At 43.2% G+C, this 17,219-nt stretch overlaps 1 protein-coding gene across 1 annotated transcript in view; it reads right to left on the bottom strand.

Moving 5' to 3' along the window:
* Positions 1 to 17,219, bottom strand: part of DNAH1 (dynein axonemal heavy chain 1) — a 117,633-nt gene that overhangs the window by 52,953 nt on the left and 47,461 nt on the right. The window contains exons 32-41 of the mRNA XM_068253183.1: positions 17,020 to 17,133; positions 16,736 to 16,885; positions 15,067 to 15,153; positions 14,088 to 14,274; positions 12,943 to 13,034; positions 10,472 to 10,626; positions 8,268 to 8,445; positions 6,975 to 7,169; positions 2,741 to 2,860; positions 595 to 753 (exon numbers count right to left, since the gene is read on the bottom strand). Coding sequence (XP_068109284.1) covers positions 595 to 753; positions 2,741 to 2,860; positions 6,975 to 7,169; positions 8,268 to 8,445; positions 10,472 to 10,626; positions 12,943 to 13,034; positions 14,088 to 14,274; positions 15,067 to 15,153; positions 16,736 to 16,885; positions 17,020 to 17,133 — 1,437 coding nt within the window. The remainder of the gene's footprint in view (positions 1 to 594; positions 754 to 2,740; positions 2,861 to 6,974; positions 7,170 to 8,267; positions 8,446 to 10,471; positions 10,627 to 12,942; positions 13,035 to 14,087; positions 14,275 to 15,066; positions 15,154 to 16,735; positions 16,886 to 17,019; positions 17,134 to 17,219) is intronic.

The raw sequence follows: 17,219 nt of genomic DNA, 5'->3' as shown, positions 1-17,219 counted from the left end.
GGTAAAGCAGAGAACACATCTCCTTTGGGAAACAAAACCTATAGTTTCATTTTTTATGAAAGAAGCACAGCTAAGATCTTTGTCTATGACTCTATGGGCTTGATTCACTAAGACAAATAGCATTCCTTATCAGAGTTAACATGCCTTATCAACATTAACATCCCTTATCAGAGTTAACATGCATTATCAGAGTAGCATAGCGAGCGCTACAAACTTATGCCTGCTAATTGGCAATGACAAGAGCTCCACTCGTCCTGCCCTGAGCCCCTGCGGGTCCAATCACTTTAAAAGGACATTATTCCCGCACTTTGATTGGCCCAATAGGCTGCCTGTCACTTGACAGGAAACTTGACAGGCAGCCTATTGGGCTAATCAAAGTGCGGGGATAATGTCCTTTAAAGTGATTGGACCCGTCGGGCTCAGGGCAGGACGAGTGGAGCTCTCGTCATTGCCAATTAGCAGGCATAAGTTTGTAGCGCTCACTATGCTACTCTGATAAGGCGAGTTAACTCTGATAAGGGATGTTAACTGTGATAAGACATGCTATTTGTCTTAGTGAATTAACCCCTATGTTTTTATTGAAAGTTGTGTTACCTTCTCAGATGCCATCTTGTCTCTAAGAAATTTGCTGAACAGAACACGGCTGTCAGAGTCCCCGGTGATCCCAACACTCCAGACAAGGGAGAAGAAGAACCAGGATTCCACCAACTCTCCGATACGCTTTATTTTTTCCTGTGGGAATTTTTTCTGTCCCTGGGAAACAGACAATGAAGCCATTAAGCAAAGTGTGATGAAATAATACTGCAAATGTTATACTGTAACTATCTGATTGTAAACCACTGTTAAATGTGCCCATTAGTTATACAATCTTGATTGTACAATCTTACCAAATCAATGCAGTAGAAGGGCAAACTGAGTGAATATACTTTAAGGGGCTGCTTTAGGTAGTCCCGCATATTACACAGAAGTGGAAAGATTGTACAATTAAGTTGTAACATTAATCTGCACCTTAATGTGCCCACACATTGCCAGATGGGTCAGCAGATTCTATCATCAGAAACATCCCTCCCTGATCAAATCTAATCAGGGAGGGTTCTATTGCTGCCACGCACCTGCACACAGATTTTCAATAGATTACATTCAATAGCATGAGACTGGCCAAGGGTCTGTTGGTCACCAGGAAACCAAATGCCGCTACTGCGAGTCACCAGACCGAGCCCTCTCAAGCGAGATCTTTCCAGCATGTCTGAATCAAAATGACGGCTTTTGCGACATGGATCTCTGCCAGATTCGATCAGTATGAACGAATCTGAAGGATATTGATGCCACAAATCGAGTAATGTATGGGCACCTTTAGACCCATGGTAGGGCATAAACCCACTATACAATGACCGAAATCCACCTCCAGGCAGGGAAGAGAGCCCTCTGATTTCTTTATGACTTTGGCCAGGTTCCCACTGGTGTGCCATGTCCGTTCCCCAAAATTGACACGGCACACATTTTCCTATACATTCACATCCAAATTACTGTGGCAGTGCCATGCACGTCTATGGGGATTCAGATGCGTGCTGTAAAAAAACTGCAGCCAGCAGCATTTTTTTTCCCTTTTCCGTGATTCGGATGTAGCCTATCAATTCCAATAGACTGCGTTTCTTCAGTGAAATCAGCTCCTTTATGGGACAAGGTGTCTGGTAGAATGTCTACTTTTATAGCTCTCCTTGTAACTTCTAATGAGGGATTCATTGAAGTGGTTGCTGTGCTGTGCTGTGCTGTGTTATGGCTTAAAGGACCTCAGTCGCGAAAATCTTAACATTTAAAATACATGTAAACATATACAATTAAGAAGTACATTTCTTCCAGAGTAAAATGAGCCATAAATTACTTTTCTCCTATGTTGCTGTCACTTACAGTAGGTAATAGAAATCTGAGAGAACTGACAGGTTTTGGACTACCCCATCTACTCATTGGGGGTTCACAGGGATTTCTTTATTTTCGAAATGCACTTAGTGAATGGCAGTTGCTCCATCCAACTGCCGAAAAAGTGTGCAGCGAGCAGGGAGGCTCGCCAGCATCTTTGTATAAATCTTTTTCAGGGAGTGTCTTTATAAAGAATAAAAGCCATGCTAAGAATCCCCTATGTAGAGATGGACTAACCCAAAACCTGTCGCTTCTGTCAGATTTCTACTACTTACTGTAAGTGAAGTGACAGCAACATAGGAGAGAAGTAATTTATCGCTCATTTTACTCAAGAAGAAAAGTACTTCTTAGTTGTATGTGTTTTTAATTTTAAGATTTTTGTGACAGTTCCTCTTTAAGGCCCGTACCCACGACACAATTTTTGTGGCGATTTTGCCCATAATAGAAGACTTTTTTCACAACGAACAATCATTTTTCGCAACTGACTGTGCTTAGCAAAATGCAGCGATCACAACCATCACAACAGATCCCTTCTTGGACCATATGCTAATTACTGAGATCATTTGAAGTCTTGTTCGCAGCTGTCACTTGTTCCTGCAGTACACGATTGTGGAGGATGGATTGGGGATCCACTCATCCGTCGCATCCCTGGTCCATCTTTAGGCGAATACTTAACTTTAGATGAGGGTTGAAATAATGTTTTAAATCCATCCATGTTTGCAGGATGCTTTATGTAATTTAGTATCCTCCACTGTCCTCCAACCTCAGTAAACCAACTCCATGCTGCTCACAATAAACCCCACTGTGGGGGAAGCTGACGCACCTCTCGGGGGATGAAGGGCTGGAAGAAGCATTCCAGCAGCTTGAGAAGACTCATCACCAGGTTACTGTCAGTTGAAGCGATCACTTCTTTCACTGACCGACGCACAAATCGTATAGAATCCTAAACAGAAAAAGAAAGACAATCACATGCACTGAATTACATGGCACTAAACACTGGGTCATTCATAGTGCATATGAAAGACATGGATGGCGCTACATTGGGGCACTGGGCCGCCAGGAATCACTTTGCCCCCCTAAGTGTCCCCCCTGCTCAGTAACATATAGTTAAAGGACAGCCGAGGTGACATGTGACATGATGAGATAGACATGTGTATTTATAGTGCCGAGCACACAAATACCTAGGCTGTGTTCCTTTTTTTCTTTCTCTGTCTGAAAAAGTTAAACATCAGGTATGCAAGTGACAGTTTCTATCTGGGCCAGGACTGGGTCAGACTATAACACAACTCTCACTGATAAATAATTACAGCCATAAAACACTTTCCTGTCAGTAAATGGCTTCTGAGAGCAGGAAAGTGATAAAAAGGGTCAATAATAGTTAATATATTTGAGCTCTGGCATACTTCAATGAAGGTGTCATTGAGAAGAAACAATAAAAACTAGATTTAAATATAAAATAAAACTGTGGGATATCCAAAAAACTCATTTTAGGAGAGTGAGGATAGATACAATTGTTTTTCTCATCAGTTTATTTTCACCTCGGATGTCTTTTAACTGTTTACAGGCTACAGCAATGTACAGTGAAAAGGATAGGGTCTGTAAAAAATACTCTCCATGTCAGTCTGAGTCTATGTAGGTGTTAAGTAAACCAGGATAATAATCATGATTCAAAATGTCCTGCCTGTAAAATAGAAGCTCTAGTCTCCAGCAATGCTTAGCTACTAAGATAGGGAATTACACACGCAATGTTCTCTCCCTCCTGCCTCTTCCCCTTCTCCTTGCTTGCAGAATCAGGAGACACAGGCTGGGGGCTAGAATGATTTGTCTGTGATCTGTCCACACAGGAGCAGCTTGCTAGCAAATAAGGATTAAATCATGGCAGCAAACTAGCAAAGTACATCTGTAGGTAACTTTTCTTCAATAATAGCACCAATCGTTGGAACAATCTGCTCTGCTCAAAAGCCTCTGAGTTCTAATTGTGATATTTACATTTGGTTCCTATCATTGCTGAACTAGTTAGCCTTCATTTTATCACCTGAGTTAGGAAAAAAATATCTGAAGCTCGCCATACAAACATGGGCCCCACCAGCCAGCAATCATGCCCCCATTTGTGCCCCCTACCTCCTCCAAAAAAACAAAACAAAAAACATTTGAAGCTGAAGCAGCCACTTGTGAAAGAAATGTTCCCTAAAGCAACAAATCAAAGTCTTTCTCTCACACTCAAACATGGACTAGATTCTAGAATGACAATTGGACTATGACTGAATGTTGATGGTAAAGCAGACAGTTTTGCTTAATTTAATAGACATATGAATGATCAAACATACATACACCATCAATTGTATCCTTCTAGAGGTGTCGAGAACTAATAACACCTAAGCTGAACAAACTGCTTTGTAGTTTTATGTTATTGCTTTCTAAAACTTTGTAAATTCTTAAGACTAAACTTGGCGAGAATCTAGTGTGTTTACGGTGGCCGCAATACTTCAGCAAGATGATCTGGCAGGTATGATCATCTCTCCCAAACACAGCCATTCTTTTCTCCTCTACTCCACCCCCTATATTGTGCACCACACATTGTCCATCCGCCAGCTTACGCAGTAACAGAACGCGTCATTAGCCTGCTGGTCAGGGACGTGTCTGTACAGCTTCGACAACAAACTGTCACTCGAAGGATCGTGTCCGATTCGCTGCCAGTTGACAGTAGTCTGTAGTCAGCTGTATAGCGTACTGGTTAAAGAAACACTGAAGCGAAAAAAAATTATGACATAATAAGTTGGTTGTGTAGTACAGCTAAGACATAAAGCATTAGGAGCAGAGACAGAAGTCTAATATTGTTTCCAGTATGGGAAGAGTTAAGAAACTCCAGTTGTTATCTATGCAAATTGCCATTGAGCTCCACGACTTTCAAAGTCGCAGAGAGGTCTGTTTTCTGAAGGTTGTTATCTGAACTGTATTGTTTTTCTTTTGCAGAGAACAGTTCAGGACAGGTCAAAATTTCACTGCCTGTTCTGTAAAAACATTTAGAATGCTGAGTAGTGTGTAAACTGCAAATATTAGAGATTGATGCAATGTATAACTGAAAATAAAAATATTTTTTTTTGCTACTAATGTTCTAGTAATTTTTTCACTTCAGTGTCTCTTTAAGGCTGTTGCCTTTGATGTAGGGATTGAGTCTTTAACAAGGGTTTGAATCCCAGCTCAAGGCAGTATGTAAAATAATAAGTAGTCTTTGGGTAAGGCTCCCTAATGCTCCTGTTGGCATGTGGAGTGTGCCCTAAGAGGCTTCAGCTCGAAAATACTTCGAGTCCACCAGGAGAAAAGTGTGATTTAAATGTTCTGTCTTGTCTAGTGTGTATGAGGCTTTAATCAGGCTGCAGAACGCTATGATGATCTATACCTGCCACATAAACATATCAAACTCTTAATATAACTACAGCTTATTGTCAGGATTTCCCAGAATCCTCCTCACCCTACAACCAGGGCTGTGGAGTCGGTCCAAAAATCCACCGACTCCGACTCCTCAGTTTAGGATTCCACCGACTCCGACTCCACGACTCCGACTCCTCTAATTTGCATATTACAATTTTGTTGATTAAAAGTATGTAACATGAAATTAGTCTCTTAACTGCCAACGCTTAGGAATTTTACAAGACAACTGAAGTGAGAAGGATATGTAGACTACTATATTTATTCCCTTTAGACTAAAACTAGTCCTTGGTAAGCGTACTTGTAAAAGGTACAAACCGGAACAAAGAACATCTATCAGGCCCTAGGCAATGTAAGTGTGGGTACATGTAAGAATGATGTGCAGGTATTCTGCAGGGGAATGAGGAGATTGTAAACAGACAACACCTCCGTGTTCAATGTGCACAGCATTCTCAGTGGATTCCCTGCAGCTCTGTGGGGAGTGCATATGTAGAGTATAGTACTACTGTGTAACAAAGTAAACCTGAGACAGATGAAATTAAAGTTTTATACATATACCTGGGGCTTCCTCCAGCCGCCTTCAGGATAATCAGTCCCTCGTTGTCCTCCTCCACCACCTGGATCTTCTGCTATGAGTCCAGGTACTTGAGCCAGTCAGGCGTAGTGCACATGCACACACTCCGCCGCCAGGAGCATACTACACCTGTGCAGCACTATTGCGCAGGTGCAGAATGTTCCTGGCTGTGGGAGCGGCATGCGGCCGGACAGCGCTGACTGGCTGAATTACCAGGACTCATAGCAGAAGATCCGGGTGGTGGAAGACAGTGAGGGACTGATTAGCCTGAAGGGGGCTGGAGGAAGCCCCAGGTATGTATAAAACTTTACTTTTCACCCGTCTCAGTTTCCCTTTAATTTGTAGTCACCAAACCAAATTTTAATAACATATCAAATTATTTGATTTCATCAGCAAAGGGAGTGCATACATTTGCATAAATCAGCATCAATGCAGAATTATTTCCATCTCATTGACCATCTCTATTAGTGAAACAGCTACACATCAGGCTTTATACTTACAGCATAGATGTTATTTAGTGTATATATAAGAGATTCCTGTGTACACATCATATATACAGTCACAATCAGATATGTATATCTGACTTTAAAAATACGGGGACTGCTTCATTGAAGCAGCACAAGTAACTAATTTTGATTGGTTTATTTCATTTTTGTAGACTAAGCACAGCTATTACTGTATATATACTGTATATATACATTATTTTTAATGACTATTATCTGAGAAATAGAACATTTTATCATATTTTCTATTTTAACTACAGTTACAAATTCATTAGGAGTCGGAGTCGGTGCATTATTTCCCGACTCCGACTCCAGGCACCCAAAATTGCCCGACTCCACGACTCCGACTCCACGACTCCGACTCCACAGCCCTGCCTACAACTGTAATGACCTCCCTCTTTCTGTCACGGGAGCATGAAAAGACCCTGCAGTCATATGGCATGAAGCCAGTTGCACAAGGTATATTTTAACTCTGGTTCTCATCCTAATTGTGATGATTTTCTTTTTCTGTTTTGTGCATTATTTTTTTTAACTGTGCTAAATTTTGTTACCTGCAGGAACCGTGTGAAAAGAGACTCCAGCTGATCTTTATAGGCTTCCATCACTGCAGGGATTTGTTTCAACCAACATTCAGTGAAGGGCATCAGTCCAAGAATACTGGGCTCTAGGTACACCATGCCACAGCGGGAGACGGTGGCTGGGGAGGCAACCGCCAGATCCTGGACCTCAAACATCATGGTCATGGCCTGCAAAGAAACAAAGAGCTCATAACATAGAACATCCCACAGTATCATACTCATGGACATAAACATGTAACATTTTACTGAAATAGGAAGAAAACCCAATTAGGAGTAAGGGCCTGTTTCCACTACACGCAGATTCTGCATGCAGAAAACTGACTCCAATGAATGCCTATGGGAAATCTGCATCAGTAAAATCGTGTTCAGTGGAAACAGGCCCATAGACATTCATTGGAGTCAGTTGTCTGCATGCAGAATCTGCGTGTAGTGGAAACAGGCCCTAAGTCAAAGAGACTCCCATGTTCACGGCCCATTGAATCTTTGTTTCTACTTCTAAACTGAACAAAATGGGTACCCGCTACTTCTTCCACGCTATCAACAGTTCATAAGAGATCTAATAGTTGATGCTTATGGAGCCATAAACCAAAACTCACCCTATTGGCCCTCTCCACTACAGTGCTTATTTCCACTCTGCCCACCTCCATCCTCCATCCTTTCATACCAAGATGGAGGCACCGACTGGCAAATATAATCCCTACCATAGTCACATGTCCATTGTAATCTAGGGCTAATTTAGGAGGAAGTCAGTCAGCTCATCTATATGTTTTTCGATGTGGGAGGAAACGGTGCCTCCGTGCAATAGCTATGGCATAATCCCCAACACTGCAGGTCACATCACTCTCTCTCTCTGTCTCCAGTACTATAGTCCAGTATATTTGCCAGTCGGTGCCTCCATCTTGGAGAGCTCCTCTGAGGGCCCCATAGATTGTGAGCCCCTCTGAGGGCCAGTAAGTGACATGATTATATACTCTGTACAGCATTATGGAAGATGTTGGGGGTATATAAATACTAAATAATAATTGCTATATAATGTGAGATTGTGGTGGGACATTACAATATGAGCTTCTCTGGTGCACTGATATAAGCGAAAGGAACAGTGATGGTCTACAGTGCTACATCAATGTATAATAATAATAGTGGGCTACTATGGTGCTGATGTTAGAGAGTAAGCCCATCTGTTGTAGAAACCGATGTAAATAAATCGGAATTCTCTGCATAATACCGAGGAACATGCCAGAGCTGTAAACATTGTTTTAGGGTCACCTCTGTCAGTTTAATGATTTCTCCAGAGCTCAGGCAAAGCTTCTTGTTGTCATCCAGAACTGTGTTCATATTCTCAATCCAGACAGCATCTACTGGCCCATCAAACATGTACCACTTTTTATCAGGGTCTGTGGAGGCAGCACCCCCTCTGATCAACGATGATAAGATTCCATCTGTCCTACATTGACAAAGACAAGAGAAACTCAGAAATTTAGTTGAGAAGATAATGGGAGCTCTGTAAACTGGTGTTAGGTGGATAGGATGGAGGAACAGAACAATTATTCTTAATCTGGAGATAAACTGTAAGATTGTTTTTGACTATCACCAGAGATGAGCTTGAATTCTAACTTAAAGGCAATATGTTTTGCTCTTCAGCAGATATGTTGGCCCAGGAGGCCAAATGCAGCCCCATTGAGCCATTTCTGGTGGTTCCCAAAGCTCTCTACAGTTCTAAAATCCATGCAGCCTGCAGGCCATAGCTGCGGTGCAACATGCAAGGGCCAGCATCCGTAACAGCCACTGATTAGAAGTTGCCACTGTGCTAACTGCTAACTATATATGGGTTATTTCCCATGGAAATGTTTTGGCAAACTGTCACAGGCATAGTTTACCTAAGGGCAACTGTTTCATTTTGCTAGTTCGTACCCCTAGCACTCTCAAGAATGGCGATATGGCCCTTGGCCTAAAAGTTTGGCCACCCCTGCTCTACAGGAAGTGGAATTCACCTGGGCTGAGCCAGAACTTACTCTGATAAAGAAAATGATTCATTACCTGACAGATTATTAACTAATCAGGCTGTCAAGTATCAGTCTTTGCATATGAAACAATTAATCCCAGCACTTTAGGCAAAGAAAAGAATACCCAAACCGGAATGTTGGAACACCCAGAAACACATCAGCTTGTGAAGACAAATATAAGCCAAAATCGTCCCCAAAAAGTCCCAGAGTAAACATATGTTGAGCACAGTTCCTTTGGGAAACACATCAACAGAGGAAGACTGCGACTCATAGTGAAAAGATGTAAAGACAAGCAGAAAAAGAACACACATGAAAACACACACATAAAAGATATACTCAATTCCCAACACAAGTTCAAGAATAGACTGTGCTGATGGAGGCTTGCGGTTGGAGTAGAGAGCCATGGCCAGCGTCTTCACCTCTGACCTGACGAAGGAGGTTCTCCAAAACACGTAGTGACGTCGTAGCTTCCATACAGTGTGTTCAGCTGCAGCATCCTGATGGAAGGATCATTCACAGGGATTTGAAGGGGAATCTGTTGAGGGCTGCCGCTCCAACCACAAGCCTCTGTCAGCACTGTTTGCTCTTAAACTTCTGTAGGGTGTTAAGTATATCTTTTAAGTGTGTTTTCATTTATTTCACTAGAGGAGGCAATTTCTATTTTCTGTGTATCTTTAGCACATCAAAAGGATCCAATAACTTGACCACTCTCAGAGTTCAACTAAAGACCTCTGGAGCCAGAGCTTTCTGTCATGCTGCCCCTACCCTGTGGAATGCCTTGCCAAACTTAATCAAGACAGCTCCAACCATAGCCAGGTTTAAATTAAAACTGAAAAGCCATCTGTTTATTCTGGCATTTATGATCACATAATCTTTTCGCCCTGTATACATTACTATGTACTTATCTGAGACAAGCTTATGCACTTTGGGTCCTACAGGAGAAAAGCACTTTACAAATGTTTCCTTATTGTTGTTGTTATTGTGGTATTTATTTGCAAAAAAAATTGTAGATGCGCAAAAGCACTACCACTAGATGGAAATGAAAAACTGACTGCTTCATTAAATAAACACCATATCAGATTTAGTCATTCTAGCAGATAAACAAACAATCATTAACCCTCTGCACTCAAACACTCCAAACAAGCTGGAACTCTAGTAATGATAAAAACAACTTGAAAGCAAGTTGTATTTGGCTAAACTAAATAGAGGATATTCGCTTCCAAAATGGCTTGCATGGAAAAGCATTCTGTTCTAGACTCTTTCACCAGCATTGAGGTTCCTTCAGTTCAAAGGGTCCCTACTCTACCCACACAAGTCAGGAAGTAAGCTTACATTTCATGCTCTCAAACCTGAAATTAACGCTGAGGCTTTGTCAGGTTTAACTATTCTAGCAGACAATGTTATCTTATTGTCTCATAATATCTACAAGATAAAAGATCGGGATTCTGGGACATGCATATTACTCACCATTCATGTGTAAGGAGATCAAACTCCCCATAAAGTTGCCCCATAGTGATAGATTTGGGGTTCAGCACATAGTAGTGAACCGTCTCATATGTCCCCCCACTAACTGATGGGAGACCTTTAAGAGATGACATGGCTGCTGCCAGGATCCTGTAACACTGTAGAGAAAGAGATTTTAGATTAACCCATAATAAACAAACTAATAGAACAAACATGCAAGATAATCACAAGGATACAAAAGTAGAGTAAAAGTCAAATAAAAAGCTAGAATTGTAGAATTGGACCCTGACTACAAATAACATTTGAAATTTAAATCTTTAAAAAAATTGCCTTTCAAAATTCCTCAAACTCGAGGGAATTCTCATAAATGCTTAGTCTGTGAGATAATTAGAGCCATTGCTAGCTTTACTGGCAGGCGGCAGCTCCTGAGTCACATAGGGTTGCTTCACAATGTTTTCCTCTTAAAGGGATACTGTAGGGGGGTCGGGGGAAAATGAGCTGAACTTACCCGGGGCTTCTAATGGTCCCCCGCAGACATCCTGTGTTGGCACAGCCACTCCCCAATGCTCCGGCCCCGCCTCCGGTTCACTTCTGGAATTTCTGACTTTAAAGTCAGAAAACCACTGCGCCTGTGTTGCCGTGTCCTCGCTCCCGCTGATGTCACCAGAAGTGTACTGCGCAGACACAGACCATACTGGGCTTGCGCTGTGCGCTCTTGATGACATCAGCGGGATCGAGGACACGGCAATGCAGGCGCAGTGGTTTTCTGACTTTAAAGTCAGAAATTCCAGAAGTGAACCGGAGGCGGGGCCGAAGCATCGGTGAGCGGCTGCGCCAACACAGGATGTCTGCGGGGGACCATTAGAAGCCCCGGGTAAGTTCAGCTCATTTTCCCCCGACCCCCCTATAGTATCCCTTTAAATTATCTCACCTTACTTATTTTTTACCTCAACTATACAGAGAGTTACCATATTTTTTGGACTATAAGACGCACCTGGGTTTAGAGGACAAAAACCAGATAAAAAAATATACTAAACCTGGTGCGTCTATGGTTCAGGGGCATCTTGTAGATGTTCTCCCCCCAATTACTGTGTCCCCCTTGTACTTCCTATGTCCCTCCTGTGTCCAACTGTGTCATGCTGTGTCCCCCATGTGTCCTCCTCCATGCTCCAGTTGGTCCCCCGTGTGCTAGTTGGTCCCCGTGTGTCCTTGTTTGCCCTCCTGTGTCTTCCTCTGCCCCCCTTTGTGCCAGGTTTGTCCCCCTGTCCCGTTTGTCCATGTCTTTCTCCACTCCCTCCCGTGTCCCCCTTCGCTCACCGTATATAGTTACAAGCAGAGACATCACATCTCACCTCATCCATCGGCTACAGCAGCAATCAGAGACTTCTCCCCTCCCTCACTGCTCCCCTAGTGCTGCCTTCTGCTGAGCGCGGCAGTGAAAGAGAGGAGAGGTCTCGAATAGCCGCTTATAACTATACACGGGGAGCAGAGTTGGACACAGGGGAGCGGAGGAGGACACAGGGACAATACAGAGAGTCCCCAACATCGCAGTGGGTCGGCGGTTTGTATCAGTAGGCATTCGTAAGTCAGAAACTCCCTGTATTTGAAATATAAGACACAGTGACTTTTTCATCCCATTTTCTGGGGTGAAAAAGTTTGTCAGTGATCTGAAAAATATCGTAATTCATGAAATAAACAGAAAAGAAGAGATGTCACGGGGCTAGTCAGATCCAGAGAGATAAATCATGAATTAAGACAGATATGGAAAGATAAATCATGAGTTAAGCTAGAAAGGTTTACTGATGTACCAATAGTATACCACCTTTTCAGAAGGCACAGCTGCAATTTATCACACACTAATTTCAGGATTCCCTTTAGAAGCAACAACGCTAAAAAACGTGGACTATTTTGCAAAACAAATCATGGTGCTCAATAGTGTGTCAAAAGTTACTAAGTTTCTTGATGAAAAAATCCCTCCAGCAGTTTGGAGCCTGATAGCATGAATCAACCCACAACCCCCAGTTTCCCCACCCTTAAACACAGAAATCAACTTGCACTAAGCTGCAGGACTAATCCTAAATACAACTTTCCTAGAGTCCCCGATTCTCACTTTCATTTGAAGAGATGAAAACCTAGGCCTGAACATTTTGGCCAAATATAATAACACACTGTCATGGCTTCATTCAGTTCCAACAGAGAAATGATGACCTTTTGAAGTTTTCATGGCAGAAGTTTTTTGGTCTCTGATTGGTTTTCAGGTGAGCTGCTACTGCAGTGTAACTGCTCCAAGTGCACAAATAAAGCACTGGTTTCTTAACCCTTGCAATGAAAAAAATAAAAAGGGACATAGGTGAGATCCAAGTAGGACTGATACTATTTGTATAAAGTTTTTTTCATCATAAAACAAGTCACTTCTGGTACACTTTAGGATTTGCAATCACCTAGCAGCAAAATGAAAGGATAGTGAGGAATACCTGAGATTTTCCAGAACCAGTTGGGCCAACAAGCATCAGGCCATGTCGTACCACGGTGGTCTCATACAGCTGAATACATTTAGTCACAAAGCCTAAAATATGAAGGAAAAATGTATTTCATAGAAGCTTTTATAGTTTTGTACTCAATTAATAAAAAGAAAACACTGAAGTCTCTTTTTTACCTAAATTCAGCATTAAATCCTAAACAGATTTGCTGCATCCCCCAGGCAAAACAAGTGATTTATGGCTTAGAAATAGACCTGCAAAGTTCCACGACATTGCAGGTCGCAGATTGTGCTGCCGTGGGGAGGCAGAGCTTTGCGCTGTAACTCTGCCTCCTATCCAGTCAATCTCTGCGGATATCTGCCTCTCCCTGCCCCTCTCAGTGAAAGAAAACGAAGGTCGACTGGAGAGGAGGCATAGCTACGGCACACAGCTCTGCCTCTTACAGGAAGAAGAAGGATGCGTGCCCTGGAACTTTCTAAGCCATAAATCACTTGTTTTGCCGCAGGGATGCGGCGAATCTGCTAAGGATTTAATGCTGATGCTGACTGGATAAGAAATTAAGGTAAAAAAAGAGACTTCAGTATCTCTTTAAAGAGAACCCGAGGTGGGGTTTTGGGAATGAAATCCCTATACCGAGGCTGGGTCTGCCTATAGAGCCCAGCCTCTGTTGCTATATAGATCGCCCCTAAGCCCCCCTGCGCTCTGTAATACCCCATAACTCACAGCCGCGCTGTGTGGCTGTGTTTACCTCTCCTCTGTCAGTCTCGGCTTCTCCCCCGCCTCCTGCATCGCTCCGGTCCCGCCCGCGACCCTTCCCTCCAATCAGCGGCTAGGGAAGGGATGTGGGCGGGGACCGGAGCGATGCAGGAGGCGGGGAGCGGCGAGACTGACAGAGGAGAGGTAAACACAGCGCGCTCTGACAAGCTGCGTGTCAGCAGCGCGACTGTGTTTTATGGGGCGATTACAGAGCGCAGGGGGGGTTTAGCGGCGATCTATATAGCAACAGAGGCTGGGCTCTATAGACAGACCCAGCCTCTCTATGGGGATTTTATTCTCAGAACCCCGCCTCGTGTTCTCTTTAAAGAACAATTAGTAATGCAAGCACCATCTTTCAGCAGTTATTCTTGGTGCCTTCTTACCATCCACATCCTTTAGGTTTTTCTGGATGCTTGTTTTTCGAATTGCCTCCTCCAGGCTGCCATAGTCGATGTGTTCTTCCTCAATGCGGGGGAAAAGATCAGACACGATTCCACTGAAAAGCTTAAGGTCATCTTGCAGGAATTTAGGAACGTTGACATCTCGGATGGCCCTGAGACAGATCAATTCCTGTTGGACCATAGAAAAGAAAAGGTGATGTGACTTAGTGCCACAGAAAACCTTGCAAAGCATGGTGGGACTGAAGTTCTTCAAAGGAATAATAAACTATCCAATCAGAGACTTACAAGGAAGGCCAAGAAAGATAGCAGGTGTCATATCTCTAAGGAAAAATGTAGCAGTGATGCAGAATAATGTTGTACATCAGGCATGTCCAAAGGGCCAAATACGGCCCGATGAGCCCTTTCTGGTGGCCCAAAAAGCTCTCTGCAGTTGTTAACTCCATGCGGCCCGCAGGTCGTAGCTGCAGTGGTACATGCAGGGGCCACCTTGTGTTGCCACTCTGCCTCCCCCTTTGCTCGCCTTCAGGTTAGCAGCCATCATTGTAGCAGTAGCAGCCACTGATTAGTAGCCGCCACTGTGCCGGCCGCAGTAACAGCCACTGATTAGCAGCTGCCACTGTGCTAACTGCACACGGTATATGGGTTATTTATCATAGAAATGTTTTATTTGACAAAATGTCACAGTCATAGTAAACCTAATGGCCATCAGCAAAAACTGTTTAATTTCGGTAGTTCGGCCCCCTAACACTCTCAGCAATGGCGATATGGCCCTTGGCCTAAATAGTTTGGACACCCCTGTTGTACATTATAGGGTTGTATTTTGGAATCTACTATATGCTTAGGACCTCTACAATCTAACATGTATCAGGATGCAGTCAGAACCTGCTAATCACTGATAACCAATCATGAAAAAGACCAATCTGACCAATGTTGCTACTGAGTCCTTGTCTTGGTTAATCACCTCATTCATGGTGGGATTCTCTCTCTTTAGGTTTCCAGCAGCAGATATGACAGTTTTGACGGCTCTCATCCCAAAGTCATAGTGATCCTACAAAAAGCAGAGGAAGAAAATTGAAAAAGAATGAAACTTATATTTAAAGGAATCCTGTGAGGATTGCTAAAGGCATATCTGAATACTTACCTCCGGAAGGGAAAGCCTGTGGATCTTCAAGAGGCTTCCCCCCCATCATTCTCCACCAGGCTAATCCAGTGATGGGACCTCCAAAGCTCGGCCGCACTGTGCCTGTGCAGTAGCATTGTTCCACTCTGGCTCAAGCAGAAAAAGCTGCACCTGATCAAGTCCATGCTACTGCATAAGCCCAGGAAGCTTGTGACTGCGCAGTAGCACAAACCCAATCAGCCTAGTTGTTTTCCGCACTAGCGCATGCACGAGCTGTGAACAAGCAGTTTTTCGGTGGTCCCAGAGCTGGAACTGGTGGAGGAGGAAGCCTCTCCAGGAACCAGAGGCTTCCCCCTCATGAGCTGATAACCCCTTATGCTGGGCACACACGGTTGGTTTGAAATTATCAATCGAGCCGCTGATGGCTCGAATGGTAATTTCCGACCTGTCCGATACCCCGCCGGATCGATACTGCGCTCAATACCGGCAGGGAGAACAATGGGAGGAAATGAAACGCTGATTAGCAGCGCCCGCGGGACGAGCGGGAATCGATCCGTGCACGCGCGCTCGAGCGGTGACGCGCCGGCATCGATCCGCTTGCTCAATACCGGCGCATAAACGTGCCGTGTATGCGGCATTAGGGGCACTTTCTCCCCACAGGTACACATTAAATATACTTTTATTTTTATTAGTTTACCACAAAATACTTTTTTTTTAGGATTTTAAATATATACTTTATTGGTAGAAAGAAAATAATTTTTCATGGTCCCCCTATTGGTTTGACTTGAGGATATGTGTTGGAGCAAAAATAAATCTTAATTAACTGCTTCAGCATTACAGAATCAAAGTGATTTATTATTATTATTTGTATAGTTCTAACATCTTCCACAGTGCTGTGCAGAGTATATTCTCTTGTCACTTAACTGTCCCTCAGAGGGGCTCAAAATGTAATCCCTACTATAGTCATATGTCTATATCATGTAGTGCATGTACTGTAATCTAGGGCCAATTTTGAGGGGAAGCCAATTAACTTATCAGTATGTTTTTGGGATGTGGGAGGAAACCGGAGTGCCTGGATGAAACCCACCCATACACAGGGAGAACATACAAATTCCTTGCAGATGTTGCCCTGGCTGGGATTTGAACCATTAATCCAGTGCTGCAAGGCAAGAGCACTAACCACTACGCCACCGTGCTGCCACATATGGTGACGGCTTACCAGCCCCCATTGTTCAATATGGAGATACTATGTTTCTTACAAAAAAACTTTCTTGACTTTACACAGAATGTTTGTTGTGTGTTACAAATTGAGCAGAAACACCATCTGGTCTCCCAGAATGCACTGGGGCAGAAAGAAAAATTACAGTCTACTATATGTCGCTGTGGTGCCTCTTTTATAGAGCAAATATTTTGATTTTAACTTGGATTACAGAACAGGCTGGTGACTGAACACCAATCATTTCTAGACAACACACTACAGTACAGACAGGAACGTTGAACTTCTGCCTACCTGGGAACTGAGTTGTTCAGATGACAGCTTGAAAGTTGTGGTGATTTTTTTGGCTAGGATTTTGGCGTTATCGAAGCCAAAGGAATACAGGGAGATCTCTGCAATCATGGCGTAATCTGGCACCATCATAGCAACAGGACGAAAGAGGGCCTGAGGAAGAAGTGAGATACAGAAGAGCAAGATCCTGATTAATGCATAAGACTCATAGTGGTCTTCTAGATATCTAATAAAGCTTCCACATACACTATACTGGAGACAGAGGAAGAGGTATGCACTGAGCTCACCTTCAGGTTATCAGGTAATTCTGTGCGACCAGCATAGCCAGGGTTCATAGTGATGAAAACAGCACAGGTGGACACCAATGGGATCTCCACTCCTTCAAACATGAAGCGGTCGACCTAATGTGACAGACAAGATTCCAATGAGGAAAATGTACACAATACAGAGGAACAGCAAAAAAAAAAAAAAAAAAAAAGGGAAATTT

Source organism: Hyperolius riggenbachi, chromosome 9, assembly GCF_040937935.1.
Source record: "Hyperolius riggenbachi isolate aHypRig1 chromosome 9, aHypRig1.pri, whole genome shotgun sequence".
Classification (NCBI taxonomy): domain Eukaryota; kingdom Metazoa; phylum Chordata; class Amphibia; order Anura; family Hyperoliidae; genus Hyperolius; species Hyperolius riggenbachi.
The sequence above is the reverse complement of the archived record's forward strand: the minus strand, read 5'-3'. Positions and strand labels throughout refer to the sequence as shown.